Below are 21,084 nucleotides of genomic sequence, written 5' to 3' on the forward strand. Positions count from 1 at the left end.
AAGATAGGCGCCCTCTCCTACAAGCTGGAGCTACCCCAAGGACACCCGCATACACAACGTCTTCCACATCTTGCAGCTCAAGCCCTTCACTCCAAACTACACACCAGTCTTCGCCGAGCTCCCAAGACCCCCAGATTTGGCAGCTGGTGACATCGTGCCCTTGGAGATTTTGGAGCGGCGCATGGTCAAGCGAGGCAACAACACACTCGTTCAACTACGAATTCGATGGTCTTCTTCAACCACGAGTAACACCTAGGAGGACTACTACACCATGCGTCGCCGCTTCCCTACAACAACAATATGGCACAACCAAGACGATGGCTTCAAAGATGACCTGGAGGCAGCAAGCAGGCGTGATCACCATGAAGTGGAGGCTCTATCTGAAGAAGAGGGGAGTGTCACACCTGCATCCCCTGATGCGGTGGACAGCAGTGCGGGCCTGGTGGCGGGGGCCACTGGCCAGGGTATGATGGTATATAAGTAGGTGTGTGTGTGTGTGTGCAAGGGAGAGTTATGCATGTATGAGACTTCCTACTTTCCTGTATCATCCTCCTCCTCTGAATAAAGCAAATCTGAACTCATCCCCAATTCCCTTGTACCGATCCTAGATTACTAGGGTTCGTTACACCGCAGCAGCCACTGCTCGGCTCCTTCCGCCTGTCGCCGCTCGACGGATCCGAGGAGGAGGGTGGTGAGAAGGATATGGCGTGTGGCAGCTATGAGGGATAGAGAAGCAGGGGATCATGGCGGAGTGTGGCAATGGCAATGAAGCTAGATGGGACAAATCTCTAATTTATCAGGTTAGTCCAGAACACCCTCCCACCCCCCTCCAATCCTCATCTATTGTCTTGCTGCTATGCCACTGATTTAGGATATGATGCCATATTCTCATGCGTTTGTTGTTTTGTTCATACAAGGACCAATACATCCAATGCTATGGAACCATGTACATACATTTGTTGCATTCCCTTGCATCTAGCGAGAACTCTGAATTCTCATTGACTCGAGTAAATGCATGCACCCAAATCTGCATTTTGGTTGGATTCAGTGAAAACATGCAGTTCTTAATATTCATGTATATCTCATCTAGACTTGAGATGGATAATTCTTATGATTCTCCATGTATCAGTTCCCTCTATGGTACAATTTATTTATTACTATATTACCTTCAGAATTCAGATCCAATGGTTACAGCTTTATTGTTCTTTGTTTCAGGGTTCAACATAAGCATCTGGTAGATCAGATATGGCTGGGATTCTTTTTGATTTTTCAGGGTCCTTACTTGCTGGCATGCACATCAATTATTTGCCAAAAATTCATACTAAAGTGGGCGAAATTTTTGCACATGGTTGTTTGTTAGCGCTAAATTAAATGTTGCAGCATTTTAGCCAAGACTATAGAGGCAAGTAATTTGATTGCTATCTATACATGGAACTATAAGTTGGACAGTTTATGTATATGAACATGTGTTCCTTTTTTGTCATAGATAATCATCTTAACGTGCCCAACACACTGATTGTAAACCGTTTTAATTTACTGTTTTGTGGCTTTTATGGTTGTCACATGTTGGCCTCACAACAGTTTCGTACTTCATTGCTATATATGATCCCTTACGCTTGGATTGTGGTCTCTAGAACTATTCTGCAAGATTCGGTACATACGTTGCGTGTCGATCTGCTACCGAAATCTGAAAAATTGTACGTCCTTGATAACAACTTTATATCTCTCACCATTTATATTCACATATATACGTTGAATCCACCTATATCTTTATCACTAATGTCGTCTACCTGTTCTTTTATTCGTATCCAAGAATCAAGAACATACTCACCGGCATTCACAATATATGCTAATGGCCACCAAATTTCACCTTCATCAACAGTGTTGTAAATCAAGAAAATAAATATGTGCTAGGATCTAAGGTTCAGTTGTTTTGGCAGGGCCTCAAAAGCGTTGGAGTTTCTCATACAACGGGTGCATGTCATGGAACCAATCTTAACGAGTCTCAACCCATGAAGTGGCGTGGTTGCGAAGAATGACAGGACTGAACAACCGTTGGCCATCATACGATCCGGTATGTCTAGCCTGCTGACGCTTCTTCTATCTTTCTTTCTTGGACAGAAACTGGAACATTTAAATTTCTATAGGTTTCCTTATGAGCATAAATATGTATTGTCGTACATTATTTCGTTCATTAGATTGGTGCACAACTTTATGTCTTCCTTGGTAAGGAACTACTTTGATCTAGCAGCAACAACTCTATTCTTCGATATTCGGATTATTCGAACGCCTAGCAAATGCATAATATGATGGCTTAAACAAGCTGGTAAGTAATGAATTTGTGCAGGGTAAATATTCTTGATGATGGTTAAATCCGTGACATTGTCCAATAACATGTCGAACCCAACTATGATCTTGCAGTTTGTGCCAAGATCATGTGATTGTCATTCTCTGTCAATTTACTGTTGTTACTAAGACATGTTTCTTCTTTAATACTAACATTGCCAGCCATCATTTCTTACCTATTAGGAAAACATATATATCTTTGCAATGGAAAAGATTTTTTTGTTTCATTTTCTATGTCTGCTGAATACATGCCAAAGGAGTTGAGCCTATGATTTCCCCCGCTAAATTTGTGGGCATGTCTCTGTTCCCTCCAACACCTATCTTCCAATTTTTATCAATCCACTTATTTACAATAAGCCATATAGCCTATGAATAATTCACACTGTTAGAGAAATCTTAAAGCAATGACATGTCATCCATGTATTTTTTTTTGCATGATGTACATATAGTCTGTGAGGCTAGCATAAGTGCAGAATTTTGAGAGAAAGCTTGAAGCAAGGATGAGGTAGACCTATCAAGCATGTATTTTTTGCAAGATGTATATGTAGTCTTTAAGGTTACCAGAATCTTCAGATGTCTATTTGCTGTATATAGTTATATCTGATATACATATATATATACATACATATATATATTGATTAATTGCTCTCTATTGGCCAAATTATGGATGTGGTTCCACATGTTTGTCAGACATGGAAAAAATACAGAATTTGTTGTTGTAAAATAATAATTATTGTAATTACTAAAAATTATTAGTCAGTACTTTCTCTCCATTTGACATGTTTCATGCTTCCATGCTCAGAAAAACAATAAGGTACAAGTTTAACCTGCTATTGTTATCGCAGATAAATGTCCCGCAGCAACGTGCGGGGTATCATCTAGTTCGACAAAAGGTTACAAGAATTGAACAACTCCAGAAGTGTCACAAGTTTCTGCGGTCAGTATAATTTACATCAAATAAACATACTGAGACGACACATATCTTGTTCCATTACCACTATTTTATCTGACAAAAACATCCATCAGTCTCAGGGCATAGACATCGTTCATGGTAATGGAGCGGCGGCAGGACCTCCTGCTCCGCGGATGGCGACAATGGAACTGCACACAACATGTTTCTTGGACACCCCGCCCATGCTTCTCTCCACAAAGATTTTTTATGTACCCATGCATTGGCAGTTTACTGACACCCTGAAAGCCTTCTTTTCTCCAGCCTTGGCGAGGCGGACGCCGGCGGCAGCAACGGGAGGCATGGAACCTGCATAGCTAATTTCGCTGACATGGATCAGAATCAGCATGTCATTTTGAGATTTGACAAGCCACTTGAGATGATTTTGCCACATTAGCCCATCTCCCCCCTGTCAAAATGTTTGAGCTGAAGCACAAGTTCAGAAAATCAGTAGAAAGTTGATTGTAATCAAAGCTGAAAGTCGGGAAGGTGTCAAATCGGAAGTTTTTGATTTAGTTTGAAAACTGAAGAGCCCACAGGGTGATGGTTGTGCGTTAGTCTCCCTTCACATCTCTTTTCTCGACAATTACAAGGAGCCCTGCATTCAAGAGGAAGTTGAGAGTTTAACTACAGATTGCCCGTGCTCCGACACAACTGAGTCTATATTTCACTTGTTTGTACTGTTGCTTATCCGACAAAAGGTTATAAGGATTAAACAACAACAAAGTGTCACAAGTTTCTGGAGTTCTTAGTAAAACCATTAATAGAAAAACAAACTGAGACGACACAATCACACAAATCTTATTCCTTTGCCACTGTTTTGTCTGACAAACACACAAAAAACAGTAAGCATGAAATTAGCGGGGACACACGAAGACATCCATGAATCTCAGGGCATGGACATCGTTCATGGTAAGGGAGCGGGGGTAGGACCTCCTGCTCCACGGATGGCGACAATGGGACTGCGCACAACATGCTTCTTGGACACCCAGCTCAAGCTTCCCTCCACAAACATTTCTGATGCACCCACGCCTTGGCAGATCACTGTCACGTTGAACGTCCTCTTTTCTCCAACCTTGGAGAACACTAGTGTCTCTGGGGAGACATGCACTGTCATAGAGCTTGGCGAGTCTACCTTGGCAGCGTACGTAGAATCCGCTGGCCCGACGTTCGTCACCGTCCGGGTCACGGTGAACGGCATTGACGTTAGCGACACGGTTAGAGTAGGGTAGTTGAGCTGAACGTCCTTGACCTTGGGCAGCTTCGCGCAGCTCAAGCTCGACTTGCGTACGATGGTCACCAAGCCTTCGTCGCCGAAGAGCCAGCAGATGTAGCCTGCATAGTCAGTCATGCCGAGGTCGTACACCAGACCAGGGTCGGCGGCTTTTGCGGGGTTCACATGGCCGGCGCCTCTATCGTAGGCACTGGCTTTACCATGCCTCTCGTTCAAGATCGAGGTGCCGATGTTGTTGACGGCGTCCGATGTTGTCAAGATGGCCGACTTGATGGCAGCCGGCGACCAGTCGGGATGCAAGCTTTTGATGAGCGCCGCCACGCCGCTAACATGTGGCGTCGCCATGGACGTACCTGATATGATTTTGAAAGAAGGCCCTGGCCACGCCGCAAGGATGTTGAGCCCGGGCGCAAGAATGTCTGGCTTGAGCACGCCGAGGGAAATAGAGCTTGGACCCCTGGAAGAGAATGACGCCACGACCGGGCTCGGACGAACACCCAACACTGTGTTGTTGTATGTGAAAGTGGCAACGGCGTCGTTCAATGCTGACTTCGCGTAATCTGCAATGGTGATGCCGTCGGCGTAGGTCACCTGCACCACTCTCGCCTTGAAGTCCCGAAGAGCAATGGTGTAGCCGGCGGCTTCGTTATTGAAAAGCACAACGCCAGCCGCACCGGCAACCATTAGCCTCTCGATGTCGGAATACCGAGTCGTCGGTGTCGTGGACTGGCAAACAATTACTTTCCCGGCAACGGAACCGTGATCCTCATTCTGGCAGAAACGATGTTGCTCGGAGTAGAGGAGAGGGTACGGCTTTGAGGTTGGCTTTGTCACCTGGGTAAGTGCTTCTCCATCAATTCGCTTGCCGTTGCCGAGATGCACGCCAGCATCGAACCTCCGGTCCACCGAGCCGGCGGCGACTGTGAGCAACCATGGCGCATCGTTTGTGATCAATTGTGGAGTGGGACCTCTGTTGCCAGCCGCACACACCACAATAATGCCCTTGGATATTGCACTGAACGCACCGATAGCGATGGGGTCATTGTTGAAGCTGACACTGGTGAAGCTACCGAGAGATAGCGAGAGCACGTCCACCCCATCCTTGATGGCCGCGTCCATGCCGGCTACTATCATGGATTCTTTGCAGCCCTTCTTGGTGCACACCTTGTACATGGCGATGTGTGCACCTGGAGCAATTCCAGAAGCAGTGCCTGTGCCCACGCCTTGGTCCGACGCGCCAGCGACGAAGTTCCCGGCGGCAGTGGACGAGGTGTGTGTTCCGTGCCCGTCGTAATCGTACGAGTTATCATCTCCAACAAGTGATTTGGCACCGATGAGCTTGTTGTTGCACCTGACCGCCTTGCAGGAGCCCTTCCACTTTGACGGGGGCGGTGGGACACCATGATCGTCGAACGAAGGGTGTGATGCATAGATCCCAGTGTCGAGCAGCCCAACGATCACTCCCTTCCCGTAGCCAGCATCACTCCAAAGCCCGGTACCATTCCTCAGCCCAAGGAACTCCGGTGTGTGCGTGGTCATGAGCTGCAACGTCCGGTCTGGGAACGCACGCACGAACCCGGGCTTCTTGGCGACTGCATCGAGCTCAGACTCTGTGAGCTTCGCCGTGAAGCCACTGAACACCTCGGTGTAGGAGTGGAGGAGACGCGGCTCCCCAGATTCGCCGATTTTTGAGCTCGGCAAGAAAGTTTCATACCACCGACGATGCCCCTCTCCGTCGGCACCTGAGGGGGGTGGCTGAACGAGCACAATGTAAGTGCGGTAAGCAGATGTTTGTGTAGCACTCTGATGTACCCTTCCAGCAGATGGACTAACATAGCACACTGAAGGTGTAGGAGAGAAGGTGGCGAGCAGGAGAAGTGGTAGTAGTATGAGATTTGTCAAGAACGCCATTGCTGAAGCTAGCTAGGCACACCTACACGACCGAAGAAGGCGATGGCGATGGAATGTCTGTCCGGCCAGTACCCCGTGTTCTTCATTTATACAACACCAATGATCAATGTGATGCAACTTTAATGCTGCAGAAGTTAATCCCATGGATATCTAGCGCATGCAGGAGCATACAACAGCTTTAATTTGTGTCCGATAAATGCGCAGTATTAAAGCATACACCATCTTTAATACTATGTGTGTGCTGATACACAAATAGACGATTTGGAACAATGAGGAAAATCAATATATGGGGGAAATATATTACAATATGTGCATGAATCATATATTACAATATGTGCGGAAATGAAAGGAAATCAATGACTCAAATTTAATACAGATTACCCACGTTTATCATCAGTACTATAGTGTATCTCGAGAGTTATGATGTGGGATATGTGGGGGACATATATACACGATCTTTTTCAATTCTCTGCATGATGTTAAGAATTATTTCGCGTGGACACCAGTGCACTATTGATTTAGATTGGAAGATAATGAAGGATTCAAAATCAACAAATGTTAGTTTAACATGATGTCTTGTATATCGTCTCATAAATGACAATATGGAAATGATGAGAGCAGGAGATATGTTATATACTTATATATCATCTCATAAATGACAATATCACAAAAGATTTATTCTGCTTAACTAGTGTGATCAAGTGATATTGTACTCTCAGTATCAAGGACCCTTCTCTCAAATCCATCATAATAAAGATACAATAATTTGTTTATGTCTTGGGCTGTTTACAATTAATAGACTGTTTTACTACTGTGAATCCTTTGAGATTCAATCAACTCCTCTTATTTGACGCATGGTAACTACTACTCTATCTGAGAGTACAATAACATCAGCCGGTTTCTCTACCACGATAACAAGATGGGTATGCTCCACAATAACATCAGCCGGTTTCTCTACCACGAAATTATTCAAAATTAGATTTCTACTGCAAAAACAAGATAGGAGTACAAAAGAGCAGCATTAATTAATGCATAACAAATTAAGTCCCAATATCCATACGTATGTTACAATGGATATATATGGGTAAAGAGAGAAAACAAGGATAAAAGCATTAGACTTGGTCTGAGAGCAGACTATTAGACCATCGATCTCGAGCCATTTCCCTAAAATTTGACTCCTCAAACGACCCAACAAAACATAACTCATCAAGTTTGATGTGTGCACAACAACTTCTGGCCAGTAGATGACATTGCAAAAGTAATTTAATAAAGACTCATCAAGGGATGCGCGCGTAACTCCAATCCCTGTCGTTGCTCCTTCATGTGGATGCGAGCTATTTGCATGTGCATGATTCTTCTTCTCTCTCTTGCTGTACACACACCGACACATGCATGCCTACTTTATCTTTCCTCTCTCCTCTAACTCTATCACTTTTTATTTGTTTCACAATTTAGGTGGCTCATGTCTTTTAAACCAAAAACATGTTTCTAAAACTTTTTACATGTTTGAAATTGTGATGCCAAGTCCTTCAGAACAAGATCAGTCTTGGATACATGCGGAACACTTTTTTTTGTTGAAGCCGTGAAAAACTTTCTGAATAACAGGCTTGCACTTTGTTAGAAATATGAAAGAACTTTGCTAGAAAATGTATTTAAAACTGAAGAACTTTATAAACAGTTTACCAGAACTTCAATGAAAAGTTTATGGAACTTGTTTGAGCTGCACACAATATTTATGGTAAACTAAAATGAAAAAATTCAAACTAATTCAAATATATTCAACATTGGTCTTGTTCTAAAGGTCTTTACGCCAGAAGTTCAAATATATATAAAAAAATAAATTTGAAATGTTGGTTTAGAAGATATAAATGATTTAAGTTTACAAAGGGGTAATAAAATGATGGATTTGCTTGGGAGAGAGCAGGTCTGGGAGAGAGAGGAGAGAGGTACAAAAAGCCTTGATTTGACGTGCATGTAGAATAATTGATTTAACATGCATGCATGTAGGATGGATGGATCAGATATGCATTACGCGCGCAAAGGGTTAGACAAAATCCGCGTCCCTTGTGGCAGCTGGATTGATATAGCATAGTGCGAGCGTAGGAAAGAGGACGGTGAGCAAGAGAAGTGGTACTGAGAGATTTGTAACGACGCCATTCCTCGAGGCTCAAGCCACACGACTACACGATGAAGATGATGGCAATGCCAAAATGGGATCAATCACCCGGTAATCTTTATACATCACGACCAGTTAATGTGTTGTGTCTTATTTTTGGCATATGTTAATCAGTTGATAAATCCAGCGCATATGGTAACACATTAATGAATCTAATTTTTGTTAAATCTGGAAGATATGATAAGATTATGTGGGACGGCGGGAATGAATGTCGGTAATGTATCTACCTGGGTTTATGGTGCGGGGTGTAGTGGAAAAGACACATGGTATTTTTCGATTTCTGGATCTGGGTGATCTTTACTACATATATTAAATATCTGTAACATTGGAGGATAATTATTTTTTCAAAAATAACAGCTTCTAGTTCTGTATACCACCTATGATTGATAGATCCCGTGGATCGTCAAGGCTAGATGTGTTCGGTGAGCGTGGTAGGTTATTACCTTGTAGCGTGCTCGATGAGCTCCCTTCAGAGACCGTCGTGAGGTGATGACGACGGTGGGGAAGGAGAGAGAGATGCGGTAGCGGCGGCGGTGGACTTCCCATCGCTTCAGTGCATCCCTCTAGATCGGATTAGGGTTAGAGAGTGGGGAACCAGTAGCGGCGGCGAACCTCGTAACCCGTGCCATGGTCCACACCTCCTCTATATATAGCACTGCGCGACAGGGGCCCACCAGCCTTGCTTGGGCTGGACGCCCCCGATCAGGGCGTGAGTCAAGGTCCAATGGGCCGTTGGACCCATTGAGAAAGAGATCAATCTAACATTCTCCCCCTTGATCTCATCATATACTTTTAACTTCACCCGTTTCGTAACAGATCAATACATAGGGCATGTTTCATCGTCACGGCTCAATTGCCGATGGAATCAGACAGCCACAATGTACCTCTCTATTTTGAGACAGATTCTTTAACCTTGGGTCCTTTATTGTTCGGAAATATTAGACTATACCATAAAACCCATGTCGACTATGTGTTCTCCGAACACACTGGGCGGTAAGCCTTTGATAAGCAGATCTGCAAACACTTGTTTGTTGCTTTTATGCTTCAAGCATTTTTCGATAATTCCGGACGTTCTCCTTCACAACACGTAACTCTTTGTCAGTGTGTTTGGCATCAACACTTGACTCATTGTGACAGGAGCGAAAGAACTTAAAATGGTAATCGTCGTTGTCAACCATTATCCACTCCGGGTACAGGTAGCCTTAACCATGTCGCCCGTCCCTCAGCCTTATATCAAGCTATAACATATCATTGCATCACATTGATGACAATCGTTTTACTCATTCGGAGATTTTCCACACAAAACTCCGAGTATGAAAGTTAGCGACAATTGTGGATTTCGCTATACATTTCACAAGTCCTGCCTTTGTACTCACAATCTTTTGAGAGCACTTATTTCTTTTAGCATGAGGCCGATATCTTTGACTCCATTCCATTGATTTATCTATGGACTGGACATTGCCAAAACAACCCGGATATATACGTGAACTGTGTCAGGGTAACATCTTGTGCTTCCAACAACTGAAGCATATGGTACCATATTGGTTTACAATCTTTTCTTATTAACTTTTGAAACACCATAGTTTCCAGTTCCATTACCCTTGACTATAAGATCAGGCGTAGGTTTTCTCGTATGCATACTTTAGAGATCTTTCTTAACATGTCCATGCGCCATTCCTAATACCCCCTTTTATTCTTTTGAACTTTGAGGACAAGAACTTCTTTTCTCCTCCTGCAGTAGATTCACATCACCACTAGCAAGTATGACATCATCCACATGCATAGGAATTGGGAAACAAATTTCTCATTCTATAACTTTGCATGAATGCAATTGTACTCTCATTTTCTTTGCACAAAATCTTTCGATTTAAGTCATGTTTTACACCTTCACATATTTCCTTTGGAATCACATTTGCCTTGTAGACCCTTCATAAAGTCTATGTTAGTGAAATTCAAATGATGGAATTTCACTAACATAGACTTTATAGTAGTCACAAGTATCTGATTTTCACATTCCTAGAGACCATCAAAATCTCAGGTACTTGCATATCATTCTTGTCTTTAGCATATAGTTGTCACTTTTGCAAGTCACACTTGCATATCATTCTTGTCTTTAGGTTCGTCTGTTACTTTTATCCTTTCTGGATTTAGTGATTGCATAATGACCGTTACACATAAGGTGTACGGTCGATGCTAGGAAAGCTTAATAGCTACTCCATACTTTTCTCCCATAGTGGGACATTAACCGCACATGAGTCATCATAACTTTCTCCTGTCATACAGGATAAGGCTGTTGGGGAACGTCGCATGGGAAACAAAAATTTTCCTACGCGCACGAAGACCTATCATGGTGATGTCCATCTACGAGAGGGGATGAGTGATCTACGTACCCTTGTAGATCGTACAGCAGAAGCGTTAGAGAACGCGGTTGATGTAGTGGAACGTCCTCACGTCCCTCGATCCGCCCCGCGAACAATCCCGCGATCAGTCCCACGATCTAGTACCCAACGGACGGCACCTCCGCGTTCAGCACACGTACAGCTCGACGATGATCTCGGCCTTCTTGATCCAGCAAGAGAGACGGAGAGGTAGAAGAGTTCTCCGGCAGCGTGACGGCGCTCCGGAGGTTGGTGATGACCTTGTCTTAGCAGGGCTCCGCCTGAGCTCCGCAGAAACGCGATCTAGAGGAAAAACCGTGGAGGTATGTGGTCGGGCTGCCGTGGGAAAGTCGTCTCAAATCAGCCCTAAAACCTCCGTATATATAGGTGGGAGGGAGGGGGGCCTTGCCTTGGGGTCCAAGGACCCTCAAGGAGTCGGCCGAGCCAAGGGGGAGGACTCTCCCCCCCCCCAAACCGAGTTGGACTAGGTTTGGTGGGAGGGAGTCCCCCTCCCTTCCCACCTCCTCCCTTTTTTTTCCTTTGATTTCTTATCCTTGGCGCATAGGCCCCTTTTGGGCTGTCCCACCAGCCCACTAAGGGCTGGTGCGCCACCCTTATGGCCTATGGGCTTCCCCGGGGTGGGTTGCCCCCCCCCCCCCCCCCGGTGAACTTCCGGAACCCATTCGTCATTCCCGTTACATTCCCGGTAATTTCGAAAACCTTCCGGTAATCAAATGAGGTCATCCTATATATCAATCTTCGTTTCCGGACCATTCCGGAAACCCTCGTGACGTCCGTGATCTCATCCGGGACTCCGAACAACATTCGGTAACCAACCATATAACTCAAATACGCATAAAACAACGTCGAACCTTAAGTGTGCAGACCCTGCGGGTTCGAGAACTATGTAGACATGACCCGAGAGACTCCTCGGTCAATATCCAATAGCGGGACCTGGATGCCCATATTGGATCCTACATATCCTACGAAGATCTTATCGTTTGAACCTCAGTGCCAAGGATTCGTATAATCCCGTATGTCATTCCCTTTGTCCTTTGGTATGTTACTTGCCCGAGATTCGATCGTCAGTATCCGCATACCTATTTCAATCTCGTTCACCGGCAAGTCTCTTTACTCGTTCCGTAATACAAGATCCCACAACTTACACTAAGTTACATTGCTTGCAAGGCTTGTGTGTGATGTTGTATTACCGAGTGGGCCCCGAGATACCTCTCCGTCATATGGAGTGACAAATCCCAGTCTTGATACATACTAACTCAACTAACACCTTCGGAGATACCTGTAGAGCATCTTTATAGTCACCCAGTTACGTTGCGACGTTTGATACACACAAAGCATTCCTCCGGTGCCAGTGAGTTATATGATCTCATGGTCATAGGAATAAATACTTGACACGCAGAAAACAGTAGCAACAAAATGACACGATCAACATGCTACGTCTATCAGTTTGGGTCTAGTCCATCACGTGATTCTCCCAATGACGTGATCCAGTTATCAAGCAACAACACCTTGTTCATAATCAGAAGACACTGACTATCATCGATCAACTGGCTAGCCAACTAGAGGCATGCTAGGGACGGTGTTTTGTCTATGTATCCACACATGTAAATGAGTCTTCATTCAATACAATTATAGCATGGATAATAAACTATTATCTTGATACAGGAATTATAATAATAACTATATATTTATTATTGCCTCTAGGGCGTAATTCCAACAAAAGCCTTTGCCAAAATTTCTCCCGTCATACACGGATTGTTGACATAATACAGTGTCAACTTTACCCGGTTACGCAGGCATTCTTCCCAGACTTTTCCCGCCATGCGGGTAATTCCCTTTAAGGGACATAAATGCCATAATTGGCTCTTTTGACTGCATCAAATTCAGAAATAAATCTGAATTATCTTTGACACACATGTTTGATCCGACGTTGGTCAAATTCAACATGCATGTTGCTTGTTTCATTTCAATCATGTTGACTGAAAAAGGAGACTTCATCATAGAGAGTACATGAAAGACATTCGTCAATCAAGACTCTCAATGATTTATCTCTTTTCTTTTCTTGAATTAATATCCAAGAGTTCTTTTCTTGTGAAGCCATTCTTTAGAGAGAATTTATTCTCTCAAGTTATGACCTTTCTTTTCCATCTTTCGGGTCACTAGTACCCAAAACATTCGCTTTCATGAGTGAAAGCTTGAATAACTTTTAGTCTCAGAAAACTTAGCCAATAAACAACGGTAATGAGCATAAAGATAACCCTACGTTGGTCTGATTAAAATCATGCACATTAAACCTTTTAAAACTTTCTGGAATATTCTAAATCACCGTGGTGGCAGAATTAGAATAAAACATCATCCTTCTACATTAATTCCATATCACCGTTGGGCAGAAATGGAAATAATGCATATAACTCATAAACAATGTGATGATAATATTCTTATTGAACAACTTTGCTAAGAAATAATCATCATCATCATTAACCATATGCGTTTCTTTATCAGTGCTCCGAAAATTGATCACTTTGATACAAAATTTATCAGAGATTTAAGCTTTAAACATAGGATGACTCATACAATTATAGTATTGTTATCATCAACGTTGGTCAGAAAATGACAATACCATATTTAACTTTAAAACAATCATCATTCTATTGTCATAGCGGAAACTGTTTGAATCTTATTTCACCCACAAGGAAAAAACTTTGCTAATAACAGTTCTTCCAATTAAATTTTCCCGTTGGTTCAATTTAATTGGAGGATTAAACATTTACTTTGCAGCGGAAAAACGTGAATATGAAAATTCATACACCTTTACAGAAAATTATTCTGTTAAAATTAAAAATTCATGAAAATTAACATTGTTCATGTTGCAAACCTTTTTACAGAAAAAAAAAATTCTGTCACTTAATAAAAAATTCATGAACTTTATTCATACTTCTATAAAGGCCATGAACTTTTCTTTTTCTGAAAAAACATTATATTTTCAGAAACTTTTATTTTTCTTTGCACAAAAATAATGTTAGTATTCTGTCTATTTTTACAAAAACTTTGAACATTTTCTTTACTATTTTCTAAACATATTTTCGTATGAAAAATGCATAGAAAAACTATTTTAAATTTGCCTAAAATAGACAGAAATCAAAAATTCCTTTAATACGAAAAAATGGGCGGCTGGGCCGGCCTGTGGCCTCGGCCCGCCACCAGCCATCCTGCCAGGCACTCACCAGCGCCTTCCTGCGGCCCCGTGGGCTGCGGCTTCGAGTGGGCCGGCCTGGCGCAACGGCCTGCGGCCCGAAGGCCCGCGCGTAGCCTAGGGTTTCCTCTGGGGCGATCCCAGCCGCCCGCGTCGATCCGACGGCGCACCGCGCGTTTCGTGGGATCAAAAAGGTGAGCACCGGTGTTGAGGGGAAACCCTACCCCTCCATTCTCCCCCGGCACCGCTCGCACCCTTTCCCCTCTGCTCCTGTCTCTCGAGAGAGAGCACGGGTCAGTCCCCGTCGGTGTTGGCCGAGCGGTGGCCTGAGCCTTCCCTCGCGCGGTGGCATGTATGCCCCGCCGAGGAGGCTTCTTGTGCCTCGTCGCCCCTCTCGCGAGCCCCTACAGCCAGTCGGCCTCTCCTTGCGCGGCGGCCACCTTGCCCCGTCGAGGTGAGCTCGGATCTAGCCGGCCCTTCTCCCTTACTCCTTGCTCACAGCAGCCTCTCCTCGCGCGGAGTGCCTCTGCCCCGTCGGAGGGCTCTTGGGATGGCCGCCGGCAGCGGCGACCTACGGTCCCGCGCCGTGCGAGCCGACTAGTACTTTCTCTCCCGTGGCTGTACCAAGCCGGAGCCGTGGCCTTCCCCTCGCCGGCTGCGCACACGCCTTGCGGTGGGTGCGCCGCCGTCGAGCGGTTGGCTGCGGTTCCGTTTTCTTTTCCGTATTGACGTTCACCACCACGACCAAAAAGAAGCCCGGATGCGTGACTCGTCGACGCCATCCCCGTCCCTTTGGCAGTAGCGCGAGCACCTCTAGGGTGAACGCGCCGCCGTCAAACGGCTCGGTGGTGGCGCCCTTTGCCCCGGGAGAGTATAACTATGGCCTTTGCACCGTTTCACCTTTTGCGTCGTTGCCTCCCCTTCGCCGGTGGCGCGTTTCCCTTAGCGGAAGCGCGCCGCCGTCGAACGGCGTGGTCGGGGTGCATGTACTTTGCCCCATAGGGGTTCTTTGCTTGACATGTTCCCTTTCTTCTTTGCCTTTTTCTGTATGCCTTTTGGATCTCATAGGATCCGATCTTTGCCTCCGAGGAGGTAGGTTCTTCTTCCCCACACCTTGGCTTGCCGATGCGTGTGGGGATCGAGAGGAACAGGCGCGGCCTTGCGGCGGCGCTTCTTTGCCGGAGATAACTCCGGTGAATTCTTTCTTCTCTTTGAACTTTGCCCTTCTCGGGTTCATATCGGGGAGGGGAAATATTTTTCGCTTTCGTTATCTTCTTGCAACCGGAACAACATCTAAAGCCTCATGGCTCATGATACCATTGATAGATCCCGTGGATCGTCAAGGCTAGATGTGTTCGGTGAGCGTGGTAGGTTATTACCTTGTAGCGTGCTCGATGAGCTCCCTTCAAAGACCGTCGTGAGGTGATGACGACGGTGAGGAAGGAGAGAGAGATGCGGTAGCGGCGGCGGTGGACTTCCCATCGCTTCAGTGCATCCCTCTAGATCGGATTAGGGTTAGAGAGTGGGAAACCAGTGGCGGCGGCGAACCTCGTAACCCGTGCCATGGTCCACACCTCCTCTATATATAGCACTGCGCGACAGGGGCCCACCAGCCTTGCTTGGGCTGGACGCCCCCGATCAGGGCGTGAGTCAAGGTCCAATGGGCCGTTGGGCCCATTGGAAAAGAGATCAATCTAACAATGATGTGTTACCAGAGAGTTCGGCCTCTTCCCCTCCATAGCTAAGTTCCACCGGTTGATCAGGGGAGTCCTCGTGGGAAGGGCGACATCTTGGAGATTAACACATTGCAGCTGAAAAAGGACTTATAAACTGATCTTGCGGAGAAAACACCTTTCAGGCTCCCAAAACCACTTCCAAGTATCTCTCCTGTTGGGACTGAGTTCGATGTCAGATAATATTTCCCACGGCCCAAGGATTTGCATGATAACCCTAAAATTAATTTGTTTCCTAATATCCTTGACCCAACTGTTATTAACCAGAGCATCAGCAACTCTTCTCTTTGCTTGGCTAATGGGACAGACAGAGTGGAAGACGTCAGCAGCGATTTCTTCAACCGAGGTCCCGCTGAGCCATCTGTCCATCCAAAAGAAGGTTTTGCAGCATTGAGCATATGTCGTCCTCGACCATCAAGAAGAGTTGCAAGTAAGTTGCAGGCTCGATCTTCAGACGATGTACACAACCTCCAAGCCCATCTAATTTTCAGCGCTGAGTTCATGATTTTGCAGAACTAACCTTTCATACAACTCTTGGGCCTGATGAATCGGATGACTGGCTCTCTCTCTCGGCGGTGATTGTGTCTACCTCGCTGGAGGACCGGGCGGATACCACTTCTTGGTGCCTTGACCCTTCGGGGCGGTTCTCTTCGAAATCCCTACATGACCAATTGGCGCCAGGTCAGGGACCAGACGAACTGTCCCAGATCTGGAAGACTAAGCTTTCGCCTAAGATCAAGATCTTCCTCTGGCAGCTGGTCAGAGGTAGGCTTCCGTCCGGAGATCAAGTCTTAAAGTGAAATGGTCCAGGGACAGGCACCTGTCCTCTATGTGACGTAGAGGAAGATCTCAACCACATTATCTTCTACTGTGTGTCTGCACAATTTTTCTGGAGTTGTGTTCTGGAGGTTTGGGGCAATGGATGGCGCCCCACTAACTTCCCCGAGTTCTACCAGCTCCTTGCTGGAGGCTCGGGCCAGGTTTGCAGATTGACATGGGTCAATTTTGATGCCTTGGCATGGTCGCTTTGGTGTGTTACGAATAAGCTAGTGATTGAGCACATATTTCCTAGCCGGGCCACTGATGATACATATAAATTGTGTGGATTCTTGCAGTTGTGGAGGCCCTTATCCAAGCGATGGGATAGGGCGGTGGTGGACCAACTGACGAGGAGATATGAAGAACTGGCGGCTCATCTCCTGATGATTACCTATCCTCCTTGAGGATGTATCTTCTATTATGTTCAGGCTTGTTGTTGCTGTGCCCGCAGCGTGAACCTCTTTCTCTCCTCTTGTTTCCCTTGTTTTTTCTTGCTATGGACTTCCGTTTGTTCGGATTGGTTGTATTGTTCATGCTTTTTATCTATAAAGCGGGGCACGAAGTCTTTTTGGGTAAATGTAGCGATATAAATGAGATCAGGTGAGGTCAAACTGATCACCAATTGAATTTGCTATTCTCAGCGCCTTTTCTCGGTGTGACAGTGCTAGACGTTTGATTTGTTTAATTAACTACTGATTGAGTGGCATTGTCCTCTCAAGTTTACTGGGCTATTAGTAGCAAAGTGGTTTGGATGTGCAGTTTCTACTACTGTACTTTCTATCTTAACACAAATGTTTGTGCAGTGTGTGGCTCAGCAACGTAGTAGGGCCATCATAATAAAGGAACACACTCTGTTTATGTTCTTGATTCAAACTGATTACCTTCTAATAGACTCTGTTACTGTGAATTATTTTGAGATTCAATCAGCTCCTCTTTTTTGGGGGGTAGTGGTACCTAACTACTCCCTCTGTCCTATAATGTAAGACGTTTTTTGAGTACTGTACTATGCAGTACCATAGCTCGTCCTTAACTCTTTATTCATGTCTAAAATGCAAGAACAGAAGAAACTTGTCTTGGCCAATGGCCTCAGGCATGACACAGGAAGATGAACTTACCATAACGTGGTTCCTGACAATCCAGTAAACAGCCATTACCAGACATTCACCATCTCCGTCTGATCGAAGTAGCACCCGGTCGGCCCATCCTGAGGGAGCAGGGCCAGCATGACCGGCCCCCTCGCGCCCTGTTCCGGCGTCAGGGTCCCCAAGTTCCAGTTGATGTCGGTCCTGACGAAGCCTGGGCGCACGCAGTTGACACGCATCTCTGGGTGACGCCTCGCCAGAATCCTCGTGTAGAGGTTGATCACCATCTTCGACACGCTGTAAGCAGGCAGCATCGCCGGCCACCCTGCCTCCTCCAGCTGTCCCTGCTTCAGGTCATTCATGAAGGTGTTCAGTAGCGCCTCGATCCGCGTCTCGTCCCAGATGTCGATGTTGCTCAGGTCGTTCCGTAGCTTCTCGTTCGGCATTCTCTGGCCAGCGCCAAAGTTGAACACGTGAGTGAGACTAACCGACTATGTATCGGGCAGACTACATCTCCTTTTTGGTTCTCGAGGTTTTGGAGGTTCTTGGAGAACGAAATTCAACTGATGGCATACCTTTAGCTCTGAAGCAAGGGAGGAGGCGTTAACGATCCTTGCTCCGGATGTGGATAGTTTCAGTAGAGGAAGGAGGGCTTCTGTTACCCGTTTGCATCCATAGTAATTGGTGTCGAGACAGTCCCGTGTCACCTCATAGGTATTCCTGAACACGTCTTTGAGCAGAATGGTTGCTCTGCCAGATGTCTGAATCATGAAAGAATTTAAAACTGAACACTAAACATTGGTGTACCAAGTATGCATGTTACAGATGAAATTGTAGTTCTACAGATGACATACAAATATGCTAAGTTGCAAAAGGTTCAGATCAAAAGAAAAATACCGCGTGGCAAGCGTGATCAGCTATTTTTTTTTTTTAAAAAAGATTCAGAGAAAAGCAGTACCCATGTCTCTGCATCAAGGTTCAGAGCTTTGAGGCCTTCCTCGTCTGCTGCAACCCCCACAACTGCTGCATTGTTAACCTGTATGCGTTACCCAATCCATCCTCATTTACATAACATGTTCCCCAAAATGATGCATAAGTGCTGATCTAACAAAAACGACCTCACTTTACCAAGATGTCAAGGTCTCCGTATCTGCTCTCGATGTGTCGCGCTAGGGCGGCGACGCTGCTGTCATCCCGGACGTCGAGCTGGTGGAAGACCACGTTGGAGAAGTTGGATTCACGGCGAATAGACTCAACGGCATCCTTCCCTCTCTTCTCGTCCCTGGCCGTGAGAATGACCGTTACACCTTGGACAGCAAGCTGCCGGCACACCTCCAGGCCGACTCCCTTGTTTCCACCAGTGACCACCGCAAGCCTGATGAAAAGCAGACAGAAACAAAATATCACTAGCATCTTGTCCATTTAATTTAGTTTTTGGAGTGGATGATCCGGCAAACACTAGTGGTAGAAACTAATTATTGGCATGTGTAGCATCCATTCTATAAGTAACAACGAGCAAGTAATTAGGCTCGACTTCAATTTTCCATGTAAGATTGCACCAGCAGAAGAATGGGCCTGTGTGCTAAAGAACTATCTACAGTACGCTTCAAATCATTGAGCCCGCAGGTCGCAGACAGAGGTGACCGTAGGTGAGGGAGCGAGATGGTACCTGCGCGATGGCTGCTTCCCGTCGGCGGTGGCTATGTGCGACGGCTTCTCCATGGCTTGCGGAGTTGCGGTGGGCGGCTAGGACGGCTGGGTCGGAGACGGCGAGGCGAGGGAAGAGGAATGAAGATGCTGCGGTGGGAGTGGGGGTTGGTGACCGGGTGAGGCTCCAGATTAACCCTAGGCCGTGGTGGTTGCTGGTTAGTAAAAGACCATGGAGTATTTTACGAGTTGCCTCGGAGGGTTCGCCTCGCCGGCGCCGGTGCCGACGATCTGCGCCCGCGCTGGGCTGCGTGGCGGGACCCACGGCGCGGGACAGGGGAGGGGCTGTTGGCTTTTGAACGTGCGTACGCAGCTGTACAGGCGTGCCTACGCGATTCTTGCTTCGGCCGGCTACTTGACGGAACTTGCGTAACTAGCGACACGAATAAAACTGATCGATGGATTTGATGGCTAAAGGCCCGTGTCGAGCCTTTGCTTTGTATTGCTTTTCGTTTTTCTGGTGTTACAATCAACACCCCTAGGGTGTCTTTTATACACGTCCACAAGGGACTATGGAAATAGACTAGGACTAGGAATCCTAATACTACTAGGACTCGGTTTGGCTTTCTTTCCTAATCCTACATGAGCAACATGATTAACATCTACATTCACCTCCTTAATCTTGTTGCTTGACTTCACTTCTTGCACTCCGACTTTCCTCCTCATCTCGATGAACTTCTGTCGACCGAGGGACTTGGTGAAAATATCGGCAAGTTGGTCTTTCGTGTTCACATGTTGAACCTCGATCAACCCTTCTTCAATGCACTCCCGGATATGGTGGAACCGGGTATCTATGTGCTTGCTCCTTTCGTGATGAACCGGATTTTTGCACAACGAGATTGCAGCTTGGTTATCGATCTTCAGTGACACCTTCTGCACCTCCCGCTTTGCAAGAATAGCTAGGAGTCTTCTGAGCCACACTGCTTGACAAGCCGCCGTGCTTGCCGCTATGTATTCTGCCTCGCATGAAGACAGTGCCACCACCTTTTGCTTCTGAGAATTCCAGCTAATCGGATTCGGGCCAAGGTAGAAAACCATGCCCGTTGTGCTCTTTCGGTCATCAACATCACCTGCCATGTCGCTATCTGAATATCCACGAAGGATCAATCCTTCCTTTCCCTTTCTGTACGTGCAACCAAGATTAATTGTGCCTTTCACATAGCGTAGAATTTGATTGACCGCGCTCATGTGTTCGGTTGTCGGTTTCTCCATGAAACGACTCACGATCCCGACTGAATAAGCCAAGTCAGGTCGGGTATGCACCAAGTATCTTAGGCTACCCACAACGCTTCGATACATTGTGGTGTCCACCGGCGGATTTGAGCTACGCTTGCTCAACTTGTGACGTTGGTCCATTGGAACTTGTGTCGCGTAGCAATCCGACATGCCACACTTGTCCAATAACTTGACCGCGTAAGCCGATTGACATAGGGAAATCTCTCCGGAGCTTTGCTTCACTTCGATGCCCAAGTAATAGCTGAGTAATCCCAGATCACTCATGCTAAACTTGTTCTTCATTTGCGCCTTGAAACGTT

At 45.9% G+C, this 21,084-nt stretch overlaps 2 protein-coding genes and 1 long non-coding RNA gene across 5 annotated transcripts; 1 reads left to right on the forward strand and 2 right to left on the reverse strand.

Moving 5' to 3' along the window:
- Window positions 1-4,072: 4,072 nt before the first annotated feature.
- LOC123429426 (subtilisin-like protease 4) lies at window positions 4,073-6,493 on the reverse strand. Its single transcript, XM_045113461.1, has one exon. The coding sequence runs from the start codon at window positions 6,438-6,440 to the stop codon at window positions 4,203-4,205; it is 2,238 nt and encodes a 745-aa protein (XP_044969396.1). The 5' UTR covers window positions 6,441-6,493; the 3' UTR covers window positions 4,073-4,202.
- A 732-nt stretch (window positions 6,494-7,225) lies between these two features.
- Window positions 7,226-19,825, reverse strand: LOC123424676 ((+)-neomenthol dehydrogenase-like). 3 transcript variants are annotated; one of them, XM_045108339.1, is made up of 6 exons: window positions 19,512-19,825; window positions 18,971-19,217; window positions 18,801-18,878; window positions 18,418-18,603; window positions 17,876-18,291; window positions 7,226-7,394 (listed from the first exon to the last, which is right to left on the reverse strand). In XM_045108339.1, exons 1-5 carry the CDS (start codon window positions 19,562-19,564, stop codon window positions 17,911-17,913), a joined length of 945 nt encoding a protein of 314 aa, XP_044964274.1. In that variant the 5' UTR covers window positions 19,565-19,825; the 3' UTR covers window positions 7,226-7,394; window positions 17,876-17,910. The 3 variants fall into 3 exon arrangements, with proteins under 3 accessions (XP_044964274.1, XP_044964272.1, XP_044964271.1); XM_045108337.1 differs by lacking the exon at window positions 7,226-7,394 and adding an exon at window positions 7,451-7,690; XM_045108336.1 differs by lacking the exon at window positions 7,226-7,394 and having other exon boundaries at window positions 17,854-18,291.
- Window positions 16,609-17,337, forward strand: LOC123424677. The gene is made up of 2 exons (XR_006621720.1): window positions 16,609-16,706; window positions 17,057-17,337. It is a non-coding gene; the product is annotated as an uncharacterized LOC123424677 (long non-coding RNA).
- Window positions 19,826-21,084: the final 1,259 nt, after the last annotated feature.

This window comes from Hordeum vulgare, chromosome 2H, assembly GCF_904849725.1.
Source record: "Hordeum vulgare subsp. vulgare chromosome 2H, MorexV3_pseudomolecules_assembly, whole genome shotgun sequence".
NCBI classification, from domain to species: Eukaryota; Viridiplantae; Streptophyta; class Magnoliopsida; order Poales; family Poaceae; genus Hordeum; species Hordeum vulgare.

What these genes read in the sequence shown, in the direction of transcription:
- LOC123424676 (XM_045108339.1), bottom strand. Translation starts at nt 19,564, where the DNA reads ATGGAGAAGCCGTCGCACATAGCCACCGCCGACGGGAAGCAGCCATCG. An exon ending in ACGGAGACCTTGACATCTTG is followed by an intron (nt 18,879 to 18,970) that starts GTAAAGTGAGGT and finishes TAACGCATACAG; the next exon opens with GTTAACAATGCAGCAGTTGT. An exon ending in ACCTTGATGCAGAGACATGG is followed by an intron (nt 18,604 to 18,800) that starts GTACTGCTTTTC and finishes TTCATGATTCAG; the next exon opens with ACATCTGGCAGAGCAACCAT.
- LOC123429426 (XM_045113461.1), bottom strand. Translation starts at nt 6,440, where the DNA reads ATGGCGTTCTTGACAAATCTCATACTACTACCACTTCTCCTGCTCGCC.